Source organism: Pituophis catenifer, unplaced genomic scaffold, assembly GCF_029215685.1.
Source record: "Pituophis catenifer annectens isolate HBS135680 unplaced genomic scaffold, rPitCat1.0.hap2 SCAF_14, whole genome shotgun sequence".
Taxonomy (NCBI): Eukaryota; Metazoa; Chordata; class Lepidosauria; order Squamata; family Colubridae; genus Pituophis; species Pituophis catenifer.
Genome location: NW_027256894.1, coordinates 9,970,065 through 9,995,297, shown reverse-complemented (window position 1 = coordinate 9,995,297; position 25,233 = coordinate 9,970,065). Strand labels below are relative to the sequence as shown.

Sequence of the window (25,233 nt, the reverse complement as noted above, 5' to 3'; positions counted from 1 at the left end):
GCTCTTCTCTGCACTTTTTCTAGAGTCTCAACATCTTTTTTATAGTGTGGTGACCAAAACTGGATGCAGTACTCTAGGTGCATTCATACTAGGGCTTTATAGAGTGATATTAGTACCTCACGTGGTCTGATTGTATCCCTCTGTTCTTCACCACTGTCAATTTTCTATTTTATGCCTGCCAACGTTGGCAGCCTTTTGCCACTGAAGTGAATAATAAGGGTGCGTGTAAATTGTGGGTTTCAAGGAGAATAGATGAACTCTGTGATTCTGGAAGAAACGAGGTTGTTATCAGAGCCAAACAAAATATCCGTCTTGCTAAAAGCCCATAATTTGGAGATATCCTTTGTTATAGTTTTTTTGGAACAAATGCTTTCTAGTTTTGCAGGCAAGAACATATGAGATGGTTTGAAGCAGTATCTTTTTCCAGCTTGGCAATGTTTTGGATTTCAACTTAAAATTGTCAGGACTGGATTCTTTCAAAAAGAACTCACAGTTCCATTCAGCATGTAGGATGGAGTCTACTCATTTCAGAAGTCCAATTGTATCTCTCTGTTGCAAAATAGTTTTGCAGACCTTAAGTCCTTATAGAATATAGAATTGTAAGGCTGGAAGAGTCCTAAGGGATCTTCCTGCTGAAGCAGGAGAACCTACACCATTCTGGACAAATCTATTTTTGAAAACCTCCAGTGATGGAGAACCCACAACTCCAGGGGGCAAGCCATTCCACTCATTAATTGTCCTAAATATCTAGAAATTTCTCCTTAATTCTGCTTGGATCTCTCCTTGATTAGTTTCCATCTATTGCTTCTTGTCCTACACTCACACCCTTTAGGTCAACTCCCTCTTCTCTGTGACCAGCCCTCAAATATTGGAAGACTGCCATTTTAGAAGAAGGAAAGGAATGTGTAGGGTGGAAAAGAACTTCTGGCTAATTCAGAAACAGAAATAAAACAGCCAATCAGGCATCAAACATGCACAAGACCTCCTTCCCCACAATCTCCCCAGACTGAGACAAGTCTAGATGATATAAGAGCTCTTCAATTTCCAGAACCTACAGTAGTGGCCAAAATTGTGGAAACCTTTTGGGAAAAATGTATTTTTGAGGTTTGATGGCTAATAACACCACTTTTTTGAGAGAGAGAGTTTCAAGATAATCCTATTCCACTGCTGGAATGGCTTGGGAATAGCCCAGACCTTAACCCAATTGAAAATCGATGGAGCCGACTAAAGAGACTTGTTAGTCAGAAGCGACCCAGCAATAAAACCCAGTTCATAGAAGCAATCATTCAATCAATCTTGGTTTCGCATTATAACAACTGCAGAACTCAAAGACTTGGTTCACTCCATGGGAAGAAATTGTAAGGCCGTAAATCATGCTAAAGGTTACCCAGCTAAGTATTAACTGACATGGTGATAATTTTTGTATATCTCGTTTTTTCTACGTGTTTCACTTTTCTTCTTTATACTGTAACTGCTATTCTAATAGCAAATCCTTCATAAAAGTTATTACATTGCTTGATTCAATTATCTTTCCATTGATATATACATTTAGGGTACTACTCAAAAAAAAAAAGTGGTGTTATTAGCTAGTTTTAGAAAATACACTGTTCCCAAAAGGTTTCCACAATTTTGGCCAGTACCGTACCTAGAAAAGGTTAAGGATTGATGTAACTTTAACCTAACTTCAGGAAGGCATCCTTGGTCCAAATCCCTGCTTCCAATGATGAGAGCGAGAGAAATTTGAAGCACATCGGGCCACAAACAATGCTTTGTTTCAATCCAGCTAATTTAGAAAGCCAGGCTGTTAATATTGGGATGTGGCCAGGCTAATCTAAAGGTCTTCATCCTGCTTGCCAGCAGCTTTTAGCTTTTGCAAAGTGAAATCTGAAGAGAGTTCTGTCAAGTGACCTCGGGTGATCCTGAATGAGCCTCTCGACTCCCTGCCGTGAAGTCCAAATTCAAGTCCCTGGTTATAAAGGCTCATCCATGGGTACCTGAAGATTTGCCGCTTAGGCAAGTGGAATAGTTTTAACATGCTGAATCAGTTCAGCCACTGGCTTCTTTCCAGTTAATACCGCTTCAGTATGAAACACCCGTAAAAATTCCTAATGTTTAGCTCCACCGAGGACAAGAAAAATTAGTCAAAAAGATGTGATATGACTAGAAGGGACTTTCTGGTTTGGAAGAATATCTGCCAAGTTCCGTCCATATAGCAGGATATATCCTAGATATATTAAGGATATATCCTAGATATATTAAGGATATATCCTAGATATAGTAAGGGACGCGGTGGCTCAGTGGCTAAGACGCTGAGCTTGTCAATCAGAAGGTCAGCAGTTCAACAGTTCAAATCCCTAGCACCGCGTGATGGAGTGAGCTCCCGTTACTTGTCCCAGCTTCTGCCAACCTAGCAGTTCGAAAGCACGTAAAAAATGCAAGTAGAAAAATAGGGACCACCTTTGGTGGGAAGGTAACAGCGCTCTGTGCGCCTTCGGTGTTTAGTCATGCCGGCTACATAACCATGGCAACATCTTTGGACAGTGCTGGCTCTTCGGCTTTGAAACGGAGATGAGCACCGCCCCCTAGAGTCAGGAACGACTAACCCGCATATGCGGGGGAATCTTTACCTTTACCTTATCCTAGAGCAGAGGTCTCCAACCTTGGCAACTTTAAGCCTGGAGGACTTCAACTCCCAGAATTCCCCAGCCAGCTGTCCTAGAGAACACTGCAGCTCTTTATCTGTCTTTCTTCAAAGCTTTATTGTAGCTTTATTTTAAGCTGTAGCTTTCGAGTTGGGTTTTTTTCCCCCCAAATTTTATTTTAGGCACATTGACCAAAAGGGGAAAAAAAAAAAAGAAGAAGAAGAAGTAGAATGTTTCCAAACAGCCAACCATAAATGTTTTATTGGGATGGGAAAAGGGCTTTGTGGCACTGGGTGGAGTTTCGAGATGGCCCTAAGAGGGGAAATACTGTTTTAATAAGACAAAGAAAGGTTTATGTTAGTTATAACTGCATGTTCTCATCAAGCAGAATGCTGATTCTAGTGAGGTTTGGGGTGAGTCCATTAGTCTGGAAGCTAAGCCAGCTTTCTCCAGCCAGATGTTGGGCAAGGGTTATGGGAGTTGTAGTCCAATACTGTATAGGATGTTGGGGGGGAGGGGAGGGGAGAAATTTAAGCTAGACCTACTGTTCCAAAGGTGCTTTTCAAAAGGCAACTGGACTTCCTTGGGTTTTTTTCTTTTCTTTTGAAAACATTTTGCTTTGCATCCAGGAAGTTTGGATGAGTTCTGAAGAAGTTTTGAAGAAGCTTCTTGGATGAGAAGCAAAATGTTTTTCAAAAAAACAAACAAACTACAAGAAATTCCAGCTGTCTTTTGAAAAGCGTCTTTGGGACAACCTTGGCCTGGATGACTGAATCTCTGAGTCCATAGACAGCTAGACCTACTGTATGTCGCTTTAATGTATTTCTTTAATCTGTTCTAAGCAGGGATGAAATCCAGCAGGTTCTGACAGGTTCTGGAGAACTGGTAGCAGAAATTTTGAGTAGTTCGGAGAACTGGCAAATACCACCTCTGGCTGGCCCCAATTTATTTATTTATTTATTTATTTATTAATCAAATTTCTATACCGCCCTACTCCCGAAGGACTCAGGGCGGTGAACAGCCAAGATAAAATACAGACAATACAAATATTAAAAATCCCTTAAAATTATTAAATATTTCGGCCGAAACACAGATTAAAACACCCAATTTATAAAATCACGAATTCAAAAATTTAAAATTTAAGAATTTAAAAGAGGGGAGTTAGGCCAGGCCAGCTTGCTGAAATAGAAAAGTTTTGAGAGCACGGCGAAACGTGCGCAGGTCCGGGATCTTCCATATCTCTGGGGGGAGCTCGTTCCAGATGGTAGGTGCCCCCACAGAGAAGGCTCTCCCCCTGGGGGCCGCCAGTCGACACTGTTTGGCCGACGGCACCCTGAGGAGCCCCTCTCTATGGGAGCGTACTGGTCGGTGAGAGGCTATTGGTAGCAGAAGGCGGTCTCGTAGATACCCTGGTCCGATGCCATGGAGCACTCTAAAGGTGGTAACCAAAACCTTGAAGCGCACCCGGAAGACCACCGGGAGCCAGTGCAGCTCGCGCAGGAGGGGGGTCACATGGGAGCGCCACGTCGCTCCCATAACCACCCGCGCGGCCGCATTCTGGACCAGCTGGAGCCTCCGGGTGCTCCTCAAGGGGAGCCCCATGTAGAGAGCATTGCAGTAGTCCAAGTGGGAAGTAACAAGAGCATGAGTGACCGTATTTAACGAGTCCCGATCCAGAAAGGGACGCAACTGGTGAATCAGGCGGACCTGATAAAAAGTCCCCCTGGCCACGGCCGTCATATGCTCTTCTAAAGACAGCCGTGAGTCCAGGAGTCCAATGGGGTGGGAATGGAGATTTTGCAATATCCTTCCCCCAGGAGTCGGGAGGGAATGGAGTTTTTGCAGTATCCTTCTCCTGCCACACCCACCAAGCCACGCCCACCATGCCACACCACACCCACCATGCCACGTCCACAGAACCGGTAGTAAAAAAAATTTGAATTTCACCACTGGTTCTAAGGAACTCTGAAGAATCGTGTCTGAAAATAGATTCCGTTAATTAAGCAACTAGCAGGAAAATTTCTCTCCTGCTTTGGATTCTAGAGTCATAATACATAATAATGCATAATACTACATAATACATAATCCTCGACCTATGACAGTTAGCTTAGTGACCATTCGAAGTTGCAGCATCACTGAAAAAAATGACTTATGACCAATTTTTTCACATTTATATTGCAGCATCTCCATGCCAATGTGATCAAAATCCAGATGCTTGACAGCTGGTTCATATTTATATTTGCAGCATCCCGAGGTCACTTGATCACCTTTTGTGACCTTCTGAGAAGTAAAGTCAATAGAATAGAATAGAATAGAATAGAATAGAATAGAATAGAATAGAATAATGGAATGAAGAATAGAATAGAATAGAATAGAATAGAATAGAATAGAATAGAATAGAATAGAATAGAATAGAATAGAATAGAATAGAATAGAATAATGGAATGAAGAATAGAATAGAATAGAATAGAATAGAATAGAATAGAATAGAATAGAATAGAATAGAATAGAATGGGGATAGGAAGAGAAGAGAAGAAAAATCGGAATGGAATGGAATAGAGCTGGAAGGGACCTTGGAGGTCTTCTAGTCCAGCCCCCTGCTCAAGCAGGAGAACCTATACTACTTCAGACAAGTGGCTGTCCAGTCTTAAAAACCTCCAGTGAATGGAGCACCCATGATTTCTGAAGGCAAGCTGTTCCACTGGTAATTGCGGAATGAGGAAGCCATCAGGAAGCAATGAGGAAGCCAGATTCACTTCCCAGCCATCTTACTAGCTTAACAACTGCAGTGATTCACTTACTAGCTGTGGCAAGAAAGGTCATAAAATTGGACACCATTCATTTAACAAATATCTCACTTAGCAACAGGAATTTGGGGCTCAGTTGAGGTCGTAAGTCGAGGATTGCCTATATTTGATATCCGTCCATGGAAAAGGTATCTGGATAGCGTCGCAAACGAATGAATGAATTCCTCCGTTCAGTTTTTATAACAGCTGCACCAGCACGGACATTTTAGCTATCTTTAGTTCCCAAACCTGGTGAAATTAGCTATGAATTGCTTTGTGCAAGAAGAAGAAGAAGGAGAAGAAGGAGGAGAAGGAGAAGGAGAAGGAGAAGGAGAAGGAGAATGGGCTGCGTGGGAAAGTCAGACATTGTTATAATAATCCCATCCCATTTCAGGAAATCCTCTTTGGGAATATCAAACAACAGAAAGTATTGAATTTAGGTTTAATTTTTCCAAAAAGGTAGGGGTGTAATCAAAGCAAAAGATTCAAATCTGAGATCTCTGGAAAGCTGCTCTTGTATCCTATTTCTGGAGCCCTTCCAGTAAAATATGAGTAGAATGCAGATTCTATTTGTAGAGAAGTCCTGAGAGAATCAATCAATCAGAATAGAGCTGGAAGGGACCTTAGTCCAACCCCTTGCTTAATCAGGAGACCCTATACCCGTGATGGCGAATCTATGGGACGCATGACACAGGTGGCAAACGGAGCCATATCTGTGGGCACCCAAGCTTGCCCTAGCACAGCTTCAGCGCACATGCGCACGCTGGCCAGCTGATTTTCGGGCCTTCCGGGCCCACTGGAAGTCAGGAAACGGGCTGTTTCTGGCATCTGGGGAGTGGGGAAGGCCGTTTTCGCCCTCCCCAGGCTCCTAGAAACTCTCTGGAGCCTGGAGAGGGCAAAAAATGGCCCTTCCAGGCCCACTGTACCAAAAGTGGGGGGAGCATGGGGGGTCACGCACACATGCACGGAGGGCAGGGCACAGAGGGGCACTGAATTATGGGTGTAGCTATCCGTGCGCGCGATCCCCCGCATTCCTCCCGCTTTTGGCACAGGATGGAAAAAAGGTTAGCTATCACTGTCCCATACCATTTCAGACAAACAGCTGTCCGATCTTATCTTAAAAACCTCCAGTGATGAAGCACCCACAACCTCTGAAGGCAAAATGTTCCACTGGTTAATTGTTCTCACTGTTAGGAAGTTTCTCCTCAATTCCAGGTTGCTTCTCTCCTTGATTAGGTTCCATTCATTGTTTCTTGTCTTGCCTTCTGGTGCTTTGGAAAATAAGCTGACAACCCCCCCCCCCCTGTTTTCTTTGTGGCAGCCCCTCAAATACTGGAATATTGCTTTCATGACACCCCTAATCCTTCTTTTCTCTAGACTAGCCAGACCCAATCCCTGCAAGAAGGGTTCCTTTCGGTCAAAGCAATACGGACAAGTTAACTAGCATCAATTAACATTTTAATGAACTGTACAGCCTTGAGAATATTATATCCTCCTTGAATAGAGCCGGGCAACCTAAAGGCAATTACTAACATTCCTCGCACTTCCCACTTATTTTAGCCTTTTGAGTCTGAAGACAGAGAGGGCTTTGTAAATGGCTCACGGGAGCAGTTTTCCCAGAATTCCCCCTTTTTTAAAAAAAGCAGCTCATTTCAGGAAGGGATTACATGACCTCAACCACAAGAGCTCTGTGCGCAAAACACCAAGGCATTGTTTAAGTGAGGTTTATGAGCCTTTCACTGAATGAAGAGGTCTGGGTATTCCTGAATGCACATCTGTTGAGGCACTGGGCTTCCAGCTGTTAACAAGCTATTTCGCTTTTCAATAGAAACATATGTAATGTCTTCTCCTATTATGTTATGGCTGCCATATGCTGCTTTAGATCAAGAAGGCCCACCAACCGGATCATCCCTGATCAGTTTCAGTAATTTATTTTATTTTATTTTTTATTTGATTTTATTTTTATATGCCGCCCTTCTCCGGAGACTCAGGGCGGCTTACAATGCGTTAAGCAATAGCCTTCATACTTTTGTATATATATTTATACAAAGTCAGCTTATTGCCTCCACAAACCGGGTCCTCATTTTACCCATATGATTTTCCTTTACGTCTATGGAGATTCTCAGTCACTCAGGTCATGGTTGTCCCAAAGATGCTTTTTCCAAAGGCAACTGGACTTCCTTGTTGTTGTTGTTTTTTCCTTGAAGACGTTTTGCTTCTCATCCAAGAAGCTTCTTCGGTTCAGAATATTTCTCATTCTGTAACACACTCTTTGAATAACTCCAATACACAAACTATGTGAGGCTCTTAAGCTAGCAGCTGGTTAGGTTATCTGACTCAAAATCTCTTTTCCAGGGCTTTGGGTCTGCCAACTTTCAAGTATTTTGTTTTGTTTTTGTTATATTATACAAAAGTATTTTGTTATATTATTTTAAAAAAGATTAAGAATCTACAGATCATAGGCACAGTGTTTGTTTACCTATGCGCTCCTTCTTTCCTTCCTTCCTTCCTTCCTTCCTTCCTTCCTTCCTTCCTTCCTTCCTTCCTTCCTTCCTTCTTCCCTCTCTCCCTCCCTCCCTTCCCTCCCTTTCTCTCTCTCTCTTTCTTCCTGTCTTCCTCTCTCTCTCTCTTCCTTCCTTCCTCTCTCTCTCTCTCACTCTCTTTCTTGCTCTCTCTCTCTCTCTCTTGCTCTCTTCCTTTCTACCTCCCTCCCTCTCTCCCTCCCTTTCTCTCCTCTCTTCTCTCTTCTTTTAGCATGGGTATGAGTCATGACGACGACCACGTGTCCTGCGCTGGGAGATCTCACATCATGTCTGGAGAATGGGTGAAGGGCAGAAATCCCAGTGACCTATCCTGGTCTTCCTGCAGCCGAGATGACCTTGAAAAGTTTTTAAAGTAAGAGTATTTGCTAACTGCAAAACATTTGAATCGTAATCAATAGTCTTTTATCTTCTCTGTTGAAATAAGGAACAATTCTCAGTGATGGGTTACTGAAGGTAAACTGGATCTGCTTTTGCATCCCGGCCTTCAGAACAATTATTGGCAGGAGAACAGAAGTTTTTATGATGGCCAAATGTCAGCGTCTTGACAACTTCTTGAAAAGTGTCCTGGAGTTGCTGTCATTTTTTTTTTACTTCAAATCCTGCCCGTATTTTGCAACCATAGAAATACGTCAGGGTGCTTCTGAATGGCTCTTTCAGTTGGGAATAAGTATCTGGTTCTGTGTTTTAGCGAGTGTTGGCAAAAATAACAGAAACCTGAGATTCTCCAGTGATCTCCCTCAATCTTTGAGCCAATCTGAGCTCAGCGGAGGACCTACCTCCCCTCTGTACTGTCTAGTAAAACTTATCTTGCATTATCATGTCACAACATCCAGCATTTCCACACCTTGTACCATTGCCAACCCTGAGTAGAATGAAGAAATGGAGAACATGATTTTGCTTTTTGATGTGATAGCTGGAGAAGGTGTGATTAGGCATCGCGTTCCGAGTATGTGTAGGAGAGGGAAGGAGGTTGAGTGGCAATTACCTCCTTACCATCATTTTCAATTTAATTCCTAAAGTCGCTGCCTGTTTCTATCCAACCTTTAGAGCTGATGTGATATTTGTTCACCAGAATCTGTTGATAAGCAAGAGAGCAAATTTTCCACAGAGGTCTTTGGTGTTTTGAAATGCCCTGGTGTTTATTGATACACTAGTGCTTTTAATCATCAAATAATAATAATAATAATAATAATAATAATAATAATAATAATAATAATAATAATAATACAGTGTTGGAAGGGACCTTGGAGATCATCTAGTCCAACCCCCTGCTCACAGAGGAGACCTATACTAGGGACTCGAACCGCCAAACTGCCGACCTTTCTGATCGACAAGTTCAGCGTCTTAGCCACTGAGCCACCTAGCCAGGCAATGACTTCATAATTTCCCTTGCAGGGTGGAGACTGGGCAACTGAATGGAGCTGAATGTTTACTGGCCAGATGCCCTTCCTGTCACCAATGCGGAGTTTTATTCAGCAGATATATTCTCATTGTGCCCAGAGAGAGAAATATCTGCCTCTACCTAGGATCGAACTCACAGCCTCCTGATTGGGAGGCGAGAGTTCTACCTCCAGACCACCGTGCCAGTCATGTACTAGTGCTTTTTATGTTGGCTGTAAAATTTACTGTATAATGTAAACCACATTTAGCATTCTTGGTAGGCCCAAACGGTATTTTGTGAATTTAAAGTAGCTTAACAAGTAATGTAATTTACTAGCAGACTGTATGTTAGAAGAAAGATGACCAAACACATCTACTTGTTTTTTGATTCCCCAGGTCCAAAGTCAGCAACTGTTTGCTGGTAACAGACCCACGTAGCAGATACGCTGTCCGCCTACCTTATAAACTCCCAGGAATGCATTATAGCGCAGATGAGCAATGCCAGATCCTCTTTGGAACCAATGCAACTTTCTGTAAGAATATGGAGGTAATGTGGATCATAAAAAGAACTGATAACAAACTTTTGGTAAAATGGTAGCATTATCTGGGATTATAGAACAGAGATTTCTTCCTGGGGCAATCTTAAAAAAAAAAAAAAAACAATAGGAAACACTTCCTTTTGCTTTGGAGAAAAAAAATTTTTTTTTTTTGCAAGATATAAAAACTAGAAATATTTCATTGTTTAATGTCACACTGTCCTTGTTTTTAAAAACTGCTGTGTAATATGTCAGAATGTAACGCACCAGAATGTATTAATTGCTTAACCTAAAGAGCCTCGGTGGTGAGCAGACTAAGTGCTGTTAAGTGCTAGCACTTAGCTGCCAGCTGCCTGCAATTACTGCAAGTTCAAATCTCACCAGGCTCAAGGTTGACTCAGCCTTCCATCCTTTCAAGGTAGGTAAAATGAGGACCCGGATTGTGGGGGCAATAAACCAGCTTTGTATAGAACAACACTGCTTGGGGGAGGGGGGGGCGAAAGCCCTAATAAGCAGGTATATAGATAAAAGTATGTAGGCTATTGCTATAATGCATTGTAAGCTGCCCTGAGTCTACGGAGAAGGGCGGCATATAAATTGGACTAATAAAGAAATAACCTGCAGAGGGTGAATTGCTAAATGGCTGAAGCCTTATTATGGGTCTTTACTGCTGCCAGTGGATTCATAAAAAATCAAAGAGAGTCAAAATAGATCCTGCCCACCTGTCTCCAAACCATCCCCAAGTTGAGCCTGGTGGCGCAGCAGACTAATAGCCTGTTATTAACATTCAGCTGCCTGCAATTACTGCAAGTTCGAATCTCCCCAGGCTCAAGGTCGACTCAGCCTTCCATCCTTTCTAAGGTAGGTAAATTGAGGACCCAGTTTGTGGGGGCAATAATCTGACTTTGGATAAATATACAAAAGTATGAAGGCTATTGCTTAACGCATTGTAAGCCGCCCTGAGTCTCCGGAGAAGGGCGGCATATAAATAAAATTAAAAAAAAAAAATAGTTACCAAAGTGACTTTATATGGGTGTATTGCCCACCCGCCATTCTGTTCCCAGGAGTCTTGGAAAAGTTGTGTACTCTTGGTTTAGCACAGCCATTTGATTCAAAAGTTCCTCCATCTTTCTTATCGTAACAATTTCAGCTACCTACCATCTGATACGAGAATAAGTTGTACTTTTTCTACTTTTCCCTATTGCATAAAAAGATGTGCCAAAGTAATAAAAAGCTTAGATTGTGTGCCTGAGTTTCAAATCCTAACTGTTCTTCTATTTTATTTATGTTGATCCTGGCAAGCTCCTTAAGCAATATGAAAAACAGGAGCCTCTCTTTCTTCAGAGAGAAAGCAAGTTAACTTGTGTTTCTTGAGGGCTAGCAAACCTGTTCTTAGTGACAGAATCTCTGAAAGTATGTCTTGAAAGATTGTCCTGGGACAAGGGGCTAAAATAAAGAACTTTTCCAATGATTTTTCCAGGGAGAAATGAGTTTGTCTTCCTCGGTGGAAGCTTCCTCAGAAACAAACAAGAGATGCCGACTGGAAACAGAGTTAGCAACGTTGCTTTCCTGCAAAAGGCCCAAGTGCCTCTGTTTCTCTTTTAAGCCTTCTGGGAGGGGCCAATCATCTGGCCTTTCTCCCGAGTCATCCTTTTTGCTTAAGCTGCTCTTGCCTTCTGGCAGCTCTGCGCATGCGTGCACTAGGAACAGGCTCCTCCTGTTCCTCTTCCTCTCTGCTGTCCGACTCTGGGAGCTCTGGAGTCCGCACATCACTCCCAGATGGCCCTGGCCCCATCTCTGCCTCAGACACAGAGCTCTCATCCAGACCTTCCCCAGACTCCAGGACTGGCCCATGGTCCTCCCCAGCCTCCACACTGTCCGACTCGACTGCTAGCTCTGCGGGCTGCTGGCGGACCACAACATGTAGAGGAATTTGAGGATGTGCTTGGTTGTTTGGTGCATGGTTAGTTATTCCATGCAGATTTTTTTTTTAAAAAAATGTATTTGTAAAAACTAAAAAATAAATCAGATAACGCTCAATGTGGAGGGGTTTAACAAAGCTTTGGGCCTTTTTCCTTGCAATAGTGGCATCTCTGGACACAGTAAATGTAATTTTTCCTCCTTTCTGCTGACAGCATTTGATGTGCGCTGGTCTCTGGTGCCTTGTGGAAGGAGATGCTTCTTGTAAAACCAAACTGGATCCTCCTTTGGACGGGACAGAATGTGGGGCTGACAAGGTAGAACCTCTGGAGAAAATCAACTCTACTTTGTAGAATTTGGTATTCAACGCATTCTGATGCAAAAATTTTGTCCCGGTACTCGTAGTTTGTTTGGTACTCAATGCACAAGCTAGAAATGCACAAGCTAGAACTTGCCCATGTCGGCTGCCTTATGACTCACTATATTATTCCTTATAGGAAAAATAGAACAGAACAGAACAGAACAGAACAGAATAGAATTCTTTATTGGCCAAGTGTGATTGGACACACAAGGAATTTGTCTTTGGTGCATAAGCTCTCATAACATAAAAAAAAAAATACATCGTCAAGAATCATAAGGTACAACACTAGAACTTGCTCATTAATAAGAACAATGAGTCTGCTTACAGGAAGAAAATACAAGGGCTGACATTGTGGTGTAATGAAAATAATCTCACACTTAACACCACAAAAACTAAAGAATTTATAACTGACTTCAGGAGGAAGAGAGATGTACATCTACCACTGTACATAAATGGTGAGGAGGTGGAGAGGGTGGGTAGTTTTAAATTTCTGGGCATTTATATCTCGGAGGACCTCTCATGGACTATGAATGCTAACATGCTTGTGAAGAAGGCACAGAAGTGGCTGTACTTCCTGAGAATGCTCAGGAAGATAAATCTATCTCAGCATCTACTTCTGTCCTACTATCGCAGCACCATTAGAGTGTCCTGACATACGGCATTCTTGCATGGTATGGGAGCAGCTCTGTAGTGGACAAAAAAGCTCTACAGAGAATCATTAAAACTGCCCAGAATATCATTGGGCTCCAGCTACCAGCCCTGGACGACATCTTCGCATCTCGCTGTTTGAGGAAGTTGCATAACATTCTCAGAGACTCTTCCCATCCTGCTTACAATCTTTTTAGACTGTTGCCTTCTGGCAGAAGATACAGAACAACTAAAACTCAGACCACACGTTTTCTGAGTAGTTTTTATCCCAGAGCTCTAATTGCAATCAACAATGAACTAAAGGGCCACCATCAGTGAGCTGTTGGACAGCATTACTTGGTCTGTTGGGTGGATGTTTGGGTGGTTTAGGGGTGGGGAATTGTGGTGGGTGGGAGTGTGTTTGGGGATTATGTGTGTGGGACCTGGTCTTTGGGGGTCAAGTAAATTTTGTTGTATGTGTATACTGTGTATACACATACAATGACAATAAAGTTTATTTACTTATTTATTTATTTTTATTTAATGATAGCCATAGGGTACAAATAAGTAATCAAATCATACTAGGAAACAATCAATACAAATCATAAGGATACAAGCAACAAAGTTACAGTCATACAGTCATAAGTGGGAGGAGATGGGTGATAGGAACGATGAGAAGCGTCGCAGTTCTCAACTAGCCAAACCAAGATTTTTCTATTTTCATTCTAGTGGTGCCGAATGGGGGAGTGTGTCAGTAAAACCCCCATCCCTGAACACATTGATGGTGATTGGAGTATCTGGAGTCAATGGAGCATGTGCAGCCGGACGTGTGAAACTGGAGCCAGATTCAGGCAACGCAAATGTGACAACCCTCCGTAAGTTGACTCATTCCAATGAAAATCTAAACCTTTAAGGCATGTAAGGGATGCATTGAAAGATGTATTCATAGGAAGCCCAGCCCAACTGCTTCTCTGCTACCTAATTCAGGAGTAACTGATATGGTGCCTGTTCAAGAAGAAGAAAGGGAGAAGGAAGGAGGAGGGAGGAGGGAGAAGGAGATGATGGAGATGGAGATGGAGATGTGGATGGTGATGGTGATGGAGATGGAGATGGAGGAGGAGAAGCAGAAGAAGGAGGAGGAGGAGGAGGAGGAGGAGGAGGAGGAGGAGGAGGAGGAGGAGGAGGAGATTTTAATAGTGGACAATCATGCTGTAAAGCACCATTGCTTTTATTTACAATAAGGCTTTTGGGCCAGAGGTATTTTTAGAAAATTAAAAGAAAGCATGGTAAAGGCTGAAGCCCAGTGTTTTACTTGGAATTGTACTTCAAACAATAGAAAGCATTTGGAGAGTCTGGACTTAAAACGAAGAACAGTCTTCTTAGTTTTCATTCCTGTATGTTTCAGAATGGCAGCTATTTTCTGGATAAGTCAAACCACACCCGTCTCCATCACAGCTATTATTTGAAAGCCGTTTCACCACTCAGTTAAATCTCACTTACTGACTCTTAGTTACTCAGTTACTCACTCTCACTTACTCACTACACTTAACAAAATGTAGGCGAAGAGCAGACAGAGCTGGGGAGGGGTGGAGTTAAACATGCCATCAGCTTAGAGTCGTTACATTGCCACAAACTATCCAAGTCCAACTCCTCTTGAATTCCATTGACCCTTATCTAGTCCCAATTTAGTATTGAATTTTAGTTGACTAGATTTTTTTTTATTGACAGCCTAGACCGGGGTCAGACAAGAGATATTTCAGCCCACAGAAGGAATGGGAGAGTGGAAAGCATCTTAGAAAGAGACTCTCCCCCCTCCCTTGGTTCTCTGAAAAGTACCAGTGGGGAAAGCTGAGAAAGGCGTTCAGATTTGCAAGTTTTTGTTAATGTAACCTTTCAATATTGGTAGGGTTAGAACTCATGGCTTCCTGCCTGGACTATCTTGAAGGGCTGACAGATGATTTTTGGAGAGCACGTTGTAAGCACTTGGCCACATTGTGTTTGTCAGTCACAAAGTATCCCCCTCCAAAGCATTTTGCTTTCCTAGGACTGGTAAATCTTCTCTGCATTTTAGCAGATGACCTTGGCTGATCTTGAAAAAGCTAAGCAAGGTCAGATTTTATTAGCGCCTGAATGGGAGGCCACTAGTCAATCCCAAGGGTGTCAGTTGGATTGGGATGTTTAAAAAAAACATCCTGAATGAAAGTATGGAAAACCACTTCTGTATCGCTGCCATGAATAATTGGCACAGTTTGGAAAGTGTTATTGTGAGCCTCTCTTGAAAAATGGTTCTGTTCTACATTCAAGCTTCAGAAAAAATCTCTACCGATCTCAGCTAAGACTGTTTTAAAACTTAAGTGCGTATAACATACATATATGTATGTATGTATGTATGTATGTATGTATGTATGTATGCATGTATATGTATATGTATATGTATATGTATATGTATATGTATATGTATATGTATATGTATATGTATATGTATATACACACACTCACACACACACATACACACACACACACACACGATTCTGGGCTTTTTTCCTTTCTAGCAGCTAGCAAGATACTATATAGATACTATACCTTTAGTATAGCAAGATACTATATAGATACTATACCTTTACAGGGAGGATACATAAGATATGGGTGTGGCCTACTGATGAAAGCAAACGAGCTAGAAATAGATCTATATAGGTCTCCCACCTAGCAGGAAGAGCTTGCTAGCTGCTAGAAAGGAAAAAAGCCCAGAATCGAGTGGATGTGATTCTACTGAGCTGGTGCTGCAGAAAAACCTTGGTTACGTAGGGAAAACTTGGCTAGAGGAAAAACACACATAAACCCTACGAAGAAGTAAGAAAATAGATATATACATATACATATACATATACATATACATATACATATACATATACATATACGTGTGTGTGTGTGTGTGTGTGTGTGTAAAACTTGTGGATCTGAATGTGATTTGAGGACAGATGATCAGTGGCTGTAAATCTGCATTAAGGACAGTCAGCATTGCCAATCTCAGCTTCTTTTAGTTGCTCATTTTTCCATTCATAAATTCCGTTTGGCCCCTTCTTTCTTTACTAAACCGAGTCGCTTAAAAGCATTTGCAAGATGTATTTTACATACTTTGTGCATCACCCATTTTTTGCTTGCCACTTTGGCTATTTGCAGTCCTGGTTTTCGCGAATTCATCTTTTGTTGATACAGATCTTCCGCAATATGAGTTGTGTGTGTGTTTTAAATCACTAAACAATATTTCAAATTTCAACGCACAAGTTTGGAAAGAGCACCGGATTCCGGTTTGTCAATTGCCTCAAAAATGTAAAATAAACAAGTTTGTATTAAATGTGAAGCACTTCTTCATTTTCAATCTCTGGTAGGTAGGATGACCGTACCTGAATGAATTGTGCCCTCTGTAGTTTTAAGTCCTGATTTATTGTCTTTATTGCCTTTTTTTACCCCCTGTCCTGGCTGCTATTCTCATTAGTCCGTATGGATGTTTTCAGAAAGGTGTATGAAATCACCAGAAGTCAAATTCATCTCAAAGGAAATCCTTTTTTTTTTTTTTTCTTTGAATTTGTGTTTTCTTTTCAAAACAGTCCAAAAAGAAGCTCTATTTACAAAGTATCCCATCAACCAGGGGTGAAATCCAGCAGGTTCTGACAGGTTCTGGAGAACCGGTAGCGGAAATTTTGAGTAGTTCGGAGAACCAGCAAATACCACCTCTGGCTGGCCCCAGAGTGGGGTGGGAATGGAGATTTTGCAATATCCTTCCCCCAGGAGTGGGGAGGGAATGTGGATTTTGCAGTATCCTTCTCTTGCCACGCCCACCAAGCCACGCCCACCAAGCCACACCATGCCCACCAAGCCATGCCCACAGAACCGGTAGTAAAAAAATTTGGATTTCACCACTGTCATCAATCTTTTGTGGATAATGGGATAGAAACCAATGCAAGCTGTCTATATTTTTCTCCCTTAACAGGCCTGGCCCTGGAGGGAAGAACTGCCAAGGAGCAAGTGTGGAACACACTGTGTGTGAAAACTTGCCGTGTCCTAGAGGAGTGTCCACCTTCCGAGACCAACAGTGTCAATCTCAGGACCGCTCGACCAACAAGAAGAAAAGTTTATGGACGGCTGTCATCGTGGATGGTAAGTTTCAGCAGATGAAAACACTATGTTTTGTAGACAGTGGTACCTTGGTACTCAACTGCTTTGAAACTCATCAAATTTGGTACTCAACGCATTTTGATGTCAAAAATTTATCCCGGTAGTCATCGTTTGTTTGGTACTCAATGCACAATCTAGAAGTTGGACCATAAGAAAGGCTAAGCACCAAAGAATTGAAGCCTTGAACTCTGGTGCTGGAGAAGACTCCTGTGAGTCCCTTGGACTGCAAGATGATCAAACTGGTCAGTCCTAGAGGAGATCAACCCTGACTGCTCTTTAGAAGGCCAGATGATGAAGATGAAAGTCCATAGGTGAAATATTGCTCCTATTTCTTTGCTATCCTTCAGCTTCTGAATTTCTCCGAGGCCTCAGAAAGGAAATCTTCCTAAACCAGGGGTCGGCAACCTTAAACACTCAGAGAGCCATTTGGACCCATTTCCCACAGAAAAGAAAACACTGGGAGCCACAAAACTCTTCCAGTGCCTATTTCCTGAGCAGCCACAAAACTAGCATATATAGTTGAATTAAAGATTCTGTTTTCTTCTGAAACTTTTCTTTTCTTGGATTTATCTATGATTGGCCCACCGGGGGTCAAAAAGCTTAATAAATTGCGTATCAGTGGGTGTCGCACATTGGCAGTTGTGACGCATATTTTGAGCGACAGGGAGCCGCAGCAGACGGATGAAAGAGCCACATGCGGCTCCAGAGCCGCAGGTTGCTGACTCCCGTTCTAAACTATATTCATGGAAGTCCAAGAATCTCTGAGCACTTGTTTTGCAAGATAATACTGGGTTTTGAGAAAGCTTGTTGTGGGTTTGAGTCCATTCAATATCACAAGCCTTCTTGAGGAATCAAGAAGAGAAATTGACAGAAAGAGATCTCAGATGCTACATTGAAGCCAAAGCAAAAAGTACTACTCAGTCAAAATACTTATACATGTAAATAGAAAAGAATATAAACTTTTCACTCTTTATAGTTTCTACTTGCAAATCTCAGTATTGTGTAATTTTTTTTCCAATTTCTTGATTTCAACGTAACAGTCCCTTGGGAAACATACATCAGACAACCAAATATTGTTTGGTCTAGTCCGTTAGGCTTCTGGTGTTGATCAAATTTAAAATCCCATAAGGGTATTACTTTGTAAGGCCTTGGTAAGGCCACACTTGGAATCCTGCATCCAGTTTTGGTCGCCATGATGTAAAAAACATGTGGAGACTCTAGAAAGAGTGCAGAGAAGAGCAACAAAGATGATTAGGGGACTGGAGGCTAAAGCATATCAAGAGCGGTTGCAGGAACTGGGTATCTCTAGTTTAATGAAAAGAAGGACTAGTTTAATGAAAAGTTTGATGAAAAGAAAGACTAGGGGAGACATGATAGCAGTGCTCCAATATCTGAGGGGCTGCCACAAAGAAGAGGGAGTCAAGTTATTCTCCAAAGCACCTGAGGGCAGGACAAGAAGCAATGGGTGGAAACTAATCAAGGAGAGAAGCAACTTAGAACTAAGGAGAAATTTCCTGACAGTAAGAACAATTAACCAGTGGAACAACTTGCCTTCAGAAGCTGTGAATGCTCCAACACTGGAAGTTTTTAAGAAGATGTTGTCTGAAGTGGTATAGGGTTCCCTGCCTAAGCAGGGGGTTGGACTAGAAGACCTCCAAGGTCCCTTCCAACTCTGTTATTCTATATTATCATCATTATTCTCATCTTCCCTATTACCTATCCCCTTATCTTCTTATGACTATAACTTTGTTGCTTATCACTATTGTTGTATGTACATTGAGAGCTTACGCACAAATTCCTTCTGTCTAATCATACTTGGCCAATAAAGAATTCTATTCTATTCTATTCTATTCTATTCTATTCTATTCTATTCTATTCTATTCTATTCTATTCTATTCTATTCTATTCTATTCTATTCTATTCTATTCTACTCTACTCTACTCTACTCTACTCTACTCTACTCTACTCTATTCTATTCTATTCCTCTGTTGTTATTACAATAGAAGAGAATATTTGTAGCTCTGGGTTCAACTGTGGAATCTTTGGTGCTCTCTGAGCTCAGTGGTTTTCTTGTAGACGTTTTGTGACCTGAACTGGGTAACATCATCTGTTGTTTCTCTTTCAGAAAAACCTTGTGAGCTATATTGCTCTCCATTTGGGAAAGACTCTCCTGTGTTGGTGTCCGATAGGGTCATTGATGGTACACCCTGTGGACCTTATGAGACTGACCTCTGTGTTCATGGCAAGTGCCAGGTGGAGTAATTTTTTATTGTTCGCTATTTCATCTGAACTAACATCTAAATATACTGTGATCCTGAGTTTCATGAAAAGGATGGCCACTGAAAGCAAATAGTTTAATCGTATTTATGGAAAAAATGCAAGGCTGTAGCTATGGAATAAAGTAAGTAACTATTCCCCTTACTTCTAGATGGAAAAAAAACTGATACAGACATTCAGTTGCTATATGTCCTCATTGTAGGATTTCAAAATTTTTTGTCATTTTTTGCTATGTGCAAGAAATGGATAGAAATAGAAAAGGGATTCGGTGGCTCAGCAGCTAAGACACTGAGTTTGTCGATCGAAAGGTCAGCAGTTCGAATCCCTAGTGCCGTGAAATGGGGTGAGCTCCCGTTCCTTGTCCCAGCTTCTGCCAACCTAGCAGTTCGAAAGCACGTAAAAAATGCAAGTAGAAAAATAGGGACCACCTTTGGTGGGAAGGTAACAACGTTCCGTGAGCCTTTTGGCATTGATTCATGCTAGCCACATGACCATGGAGACGTCTTTGGACAGCGCTGGCTCTTCGGCTTTGAAACAGAGATGAGCACCGCCCCCTAGAGTCGGGAACAACTAGCACATATGTGCGAGGGGAACCTTTACCTTTAGAAATGGGTGTTATCTTTTAATAGTTTCATTATAAATTGGAAGGCATTAAGAACCAAGCACTAAGAACCAGAGTTTCAAAAAATGCTTTGAGCTTTGTATTAAACATGATGGAAAATACTGTATATAGAAAACCTTTGCAAAATTGAGGTTTGGCACCTATTACAATTCAGGAGGAATTTTGGGATAGCAAAATCATGGTCACTACGGATACCCTAGATTTGCTTTTCTTTGAAGGTCCCTCATTTGAACTCAAAGAGGAGTTTCTTAGAGGAGAAACATCTTGAATTCCCTGTTGATGAGAGACTGGCAGTGTTGCTCTGCTAAATTCAGTGTTTTGGGGTGGGGAACTAGTACAGGAAACAGAATGATGGCAAGTACCTTTATCAACCTGCACATTACATTGGCATGTCCAAGACAGGAAGCCCAACCTGGTCCCACAGAAATCTCTTGCAGTGACTAGGGGAGACAGAATGTCAAACGTAGGAAGTGCCTTCCCTCAGCTCAGCAGATGGCTGGTTGACCTATTGAATCCATTGGAAAAAATCTCAAAGTTCATATCACTAATTACGTTATTTTGTTTTTAAAAAACCCAGAAAATATCAGTGTCTTAACCCAGCACTTTCTACACATAGGAATCCTATGCTCTGCCAGTGTGCTGGTGGACATGTTTAGATTCTGTGGTGAGAACTCTGACAAAATCCCTGCGATCCAGGGAAGTTGCCTGTTCATAATTTTGCAGACATGGTGGATTCGGCAGCCATGAAACACTCATTTATGAAAGCAGAGTGGTGAAGTTAACATAGAACATAGAATAATAGAGTTGGAAGGGACCTTGGAGGTCTTCCAGTCCAATCCCCTGCTCAAGCAAGAGACCCTATACTATTCTGGAGAAATGGCTGCCCATCTCTTTTTGAAAACCTCCAGTGATGGAGCACTCACAACTTCTAGAGGCAAGTCATTCCACTGATGCATTGTTCTCATTGTCAGGAATAGAAAATAACAGAGTTGGAAGGGACCTTGGAGGTCTTCTAGTCCTGCTTAGACAGGAAACCCTACACCACTTCTAACAAATGGTTATCCAACATCTTCTTAAAAGCTTCCAGTGTTGGAGCATTCACAACTTCTGGAGGCAAGTTGTTCTACTGATTAATTGTTCTAACTGGCAGGAAATTTCTTCTTAGTTCTAGGTTGCTTCTCTCCTTGATTAGTTTCCACCCATTGCTTCTTGTCCTGCCCTCAGGTGCTTTGGAGAATAGCTTGACTCCCTCTTCTTTGTGGCAGCCCCTGTGATATTGGAAGACTGCTATCATGTCTCCCCTAGTCCTTCTTTTCATTAAACTAGACATACCCAGTTCCTGCAACCGTTCTTCATATGTTTTAGCCTCCAGTCCCCTAATCATCTTTGTGGCTCTTCTCTTTTCTAGAGTCTCCCCATCTTTTCTCCTTGCTTCTAAATTGGATCTCTCTTGGATAATCTTCTACCTATTATTCTTGTTCTGCGTCCAGGAGCTTTGGAGAATAAGTCAACTCCCTCTTCTCTGTGACAGCACCTCAAATACAGGGAGACAGCTATCATATCACCCCTAGTCCTCCTCTTTGATAGGCTAGACAGACCTAGTTCCATCCATCATTCATCGTATGGTTTATATCATAACATATGGTTGCTTCCTTCTACCCCCAGAAGCCTACTTAGATGCTGTCAAGTACCTTTCATTGCCTATATTTTTTTCTAGATAGGAGGGCATACCTCCAAAAGAAAGCAATGTGGTTCACAATATTAAGTGGACCAATGGTCTATAAGATATGTTTTCTTTATGTTTCATCTGAAGATATTAAAACTGAAGGAAAAAACGAGTAAATTTCTGCCCTATTGTGTGTGTTCTCTTGTTCTTATCCTGTAAGAAGCCTGCTAAGGTTGGTTAGAACAGAAGGGATAAAAGAAATAGAAGTTCATACCCTAGGAAGGAAAACCCCATTCTCAAACCACTCCAATTTTTTTTTTTAAAACATTGACATTAGATAAGCACTTGGCAATTTTCCCATTTTCATCCACTTAGGAATAGCCAAGGTACAAATAATTATCCAGACAGTTCTGTGTGCCCAAAGAGGTTGCTGACATATTTGACAAGTATTAGCCTGTTCCACCCTATAGCAAACTATTTTTTTAGAAACTGGGGACAGCTTCAGAAACAATTTGCAGAGTGCCTCAAGAGCAGGAGAGTAAATTTCCCCCAGGGATGGGCAAACCATTGGACTTCTCTAAATAACTTTTTCAATTCTGCCCAATGTTGGCAGTTTTGCTCTTATAACTTAATTTTTCTCCTCCAGCATCCCAAGAAGAGATAATGAAATTAGTAGGATATGTCTTGAAGATTCCCTTTTTTTCCATCAAGCAGTATTTCAGAGGTGAAAAGATATAAGTTGCTGCTTTGTCTGTCTTCCAGCTAGGTGTGCCTATTTACAGAAAACATCTAAAATTCAAATTTTGGAATATATTTCTTTTGTTGGGAACGCCAAAGAAAAATGAAGTCAAAGGACCTAGGATCCTCCATAGAGTAGTGGCCAAAATTGTGGAAATCTTTTGGGAAAAGTGTATTTTCTAAAACTAGCTAATAACACCACTTTTTTTTTTTTTTTGGAGTAGTACCCTAAAATTATATATCAATGGAAAGATAATTGAATCAAGAATGTAATGCAGTAACTTTTATGAAGGATTTGTTATTAGAATAGCAGTTATAGTATAAAGAAGAAAAATGAAACACACAGAAAAAAACGAAATATACAAAAATGATCACCATAGAAAAAATGAGATATACAAAAATTATCAGCACGTCGGTTAATACTTAATTGAGTTAGCATGAATTACAGCCTTACAACATCTTCCCATGGAGGGACCCAAGTCTTTTAGTTCTGCAGCTGTTCTAATGTGAAACCAAGATTGGATGATGGCTTCTATTATCTGGGTTTTATTGCTGGGTCGCTTCTGACTAGCAAGTTTCTTTAGTCAGCTCCATAGATTTTCAATTGGGTTAAGGTCTGGGCTATTCCAGGCCATTCCAGCAGTGGAATAGGATTATCTTGAAACTCAAAAAAAAAAAAAAAAAAAAAAGTGGTGTTATTAGCCCTCAAACCTCAAAAATACACTTTTCCCAAAAGGTTTCCACAATTTTGGCCACTACTGTAAATATTCCCTAGTTTGCGTTCCTGCTTAGTATTTGTTGAAGTACAGATATCCATTCATTCATTCATTCATTCATTCATTCATTCATTCATTCATTCAATTTGTATGGATGCCCATCTGCCAAATGACTCTTTTTGTTAGAGAAATTAACGTATTCCGTGACTTTAATTCAAATGGCTACTGAACTTCTTTTATTAGTGGAATCCTTGCCTCGTTGCTTGCATCAGTCATTTTTACCTCAGTTACATAATTTATGTCTATTTCTATACTGTGTTCTGAGCTCTTTTGTAGGCCTCTCTGCATCAACTGATTTTATTTATGTTAATATCTAATGGGTTTTTATTGTTATTTTTACATGATTCAGTAAATAAATATTGTCTGAAGGTATCAATTGTAATTTTTAATATGGTAAATATCTCTTGAGATGTTGATAGATGGATGAATAGATAGATAGATAGATAATAAAGATAACAACAACAACAACAACAACAACAACAACAACAATTATAATAATAATAATAGAAACATGTAACAGTGATACCTATTGTCATTGGAGCACTTGGTACTATGTCCAAGAATTCTATAACATACATCAGCAAATTGCAGCTTCCTGCAATAACACCAGTGGAACTGCAAAAAAAATGCGCTACTTGGAACATCGTACATCTTAAGAAGGTACTTGGTTGATACTTAGGATGCTGGCAGCAACCCGTATCAACCATTAGCACCAGTCAGTGGTATTTGTGATGCATTTTTGGATGTTCAGTTGACTGAGTTTCATATTTAATGAATAAAGATAATAATAATAGATAGATAGATAGATAGATAGATAGATAGATAGATAGATAGATAGATAGATAAAGGTAAAGGTTCCCCTCGCACATATGTGCTAGTCGTTCCCGACTCTAGGGGGCGGTGCTCATCTCCGTTTCAAAGCTGAAGAGCCAGCGCTGTCCAAAGACGTCTCCGTGGTCATGTGGCCGGCATGACTCAATGCCAAAGGCACACGGAACACTGCTACCTTCCCACCAAAGGTGGTCCCTATTTTTCTATTTGCATTTTTTACGTGCTTTCGAACTGCTAGATTGGCAGAAGCTGGGACAAGGAACGGGAGCTCACCCCATTAGGGATTCAAACCGCTGAACTGCCAACCTTTTGATTGACAAGCTCAGTGTCTTACCCACTGAGTCACTGCATCCAGATAGATAGATAGATAGATAGATAGATAGATAGATAGATAGATAGATAGATAGATGAGAGAAAGAGAGAGAGAGATCCTATACAAAAAGAACAGAAGTTCTTTTGAAATCCTCTATAATTTTTAAAAATGGAAAGGGATTTTGAGAGCAAAAAGTTTAAGAATCCCTGCTCTATATGATTACTAGAGTGTGAACAAGTGTTGACAGTTGGAAGAATTTGCTACAGTGATATCATCTTGGCACGATCAAATTTCAGAATGACACTTAACAACGGCAATATTTATATTTATATACAATCTGCTATGGCAGGCTGAGCATACGGGAAGCATTATAGTACTCTATGAAAGGACATTGTCATATTTTTATTTTTTTACATGAGGCAGTAATTACAGTTGTGCTAGTGAAGTAACACCCAAAGCTATGGATGGGCTCTTTCCCTGAGGAATTTTAAAAAGCTTTGTTGAAAGCATCCTATTGGTATTTGGGTAAAAATTCAGATTCTGTGTCAAGAGAAATGACATAACTTTTTAAAAAAATAATATAGGGGAGTTAAGCCAAAAGCCCTGATTGATTTCACGCTTTTGAGCTGATAGAACATTTAATGGGAATTGCCCCATGTAGTTTGAAATTGCTTGCAGATCCCAAAATACAAGAAACGGGATTCTGTGCTGAATATCCTGAACCCAGATAAGTAACTTTTTTTTTTTTAAATTTGATTTGATTTATATGCCGCCCTTCTCCGGAGACTCAGGGCGGCTTACAATGCGTTAAGCAATAGCCTTCATCCTTTTGTATATTTATACAAAGTCAGCTTATTGCCCCCACAAACTGGGTCCTCATTTAACCTACCTTAGAAAGGATGGAAGGCTGAGTCAATCTTGAGCCTGGAGAGATTCGAACCTGCAGTAATTGCAGGCAACTGGTCTTAATAACAGAGTGCTTTAGACCACTGTACTACCAAGGCTCTTTTGATCTGTTTAGGCTGTATTTCTTCAGAGT

The 25,233-nt window shown here is 41.1% G+C and overlaps 1 protein-coding gene across 1 annotated transcript in view; it reads left to right on the top strand.

The window, feature by feature from the left end:
• Nucleotides 1–25,233, top strand: part of ADAMTS17 (ADAM metallopeptidase with thrombospondin type 1 motif 17) — a 179,507-nt gene that overhangs the window by 101,590 nt on the left and 52,684 nt on the right. Inside the window, exons 9-14 of the mRNA XM_070953589.1 lie at nucleotides 8,183–8,323; nucleotides 9,748–9,898; nucleotides 12,023–12,124; nucleotides 13,525–13,670; nucleotides 16,787–16,953; nucleotides 19,097–19,224. Of these exons, the coding sequence (XP_070809690.1) occupies nucleotides 8,183–8,323; nucleotides 9,748–9,898; nucleotides 12,023–12,124; nucleotides 13,525–13,670; nucleotides 16,787–16,953; nucleotides 19,097–19,224 (835 nt within the window). The remainder of the gene's footprint in view (nucleotides 1–8,182; nucleotides 8,324–9,747; nucleotides 9,899–12,022; nucleotides 12,125–13,524; nucleotides 13,671–16,786; nucleotides 16,954–19,096; nucleotides 19,225–25,233) is intronic.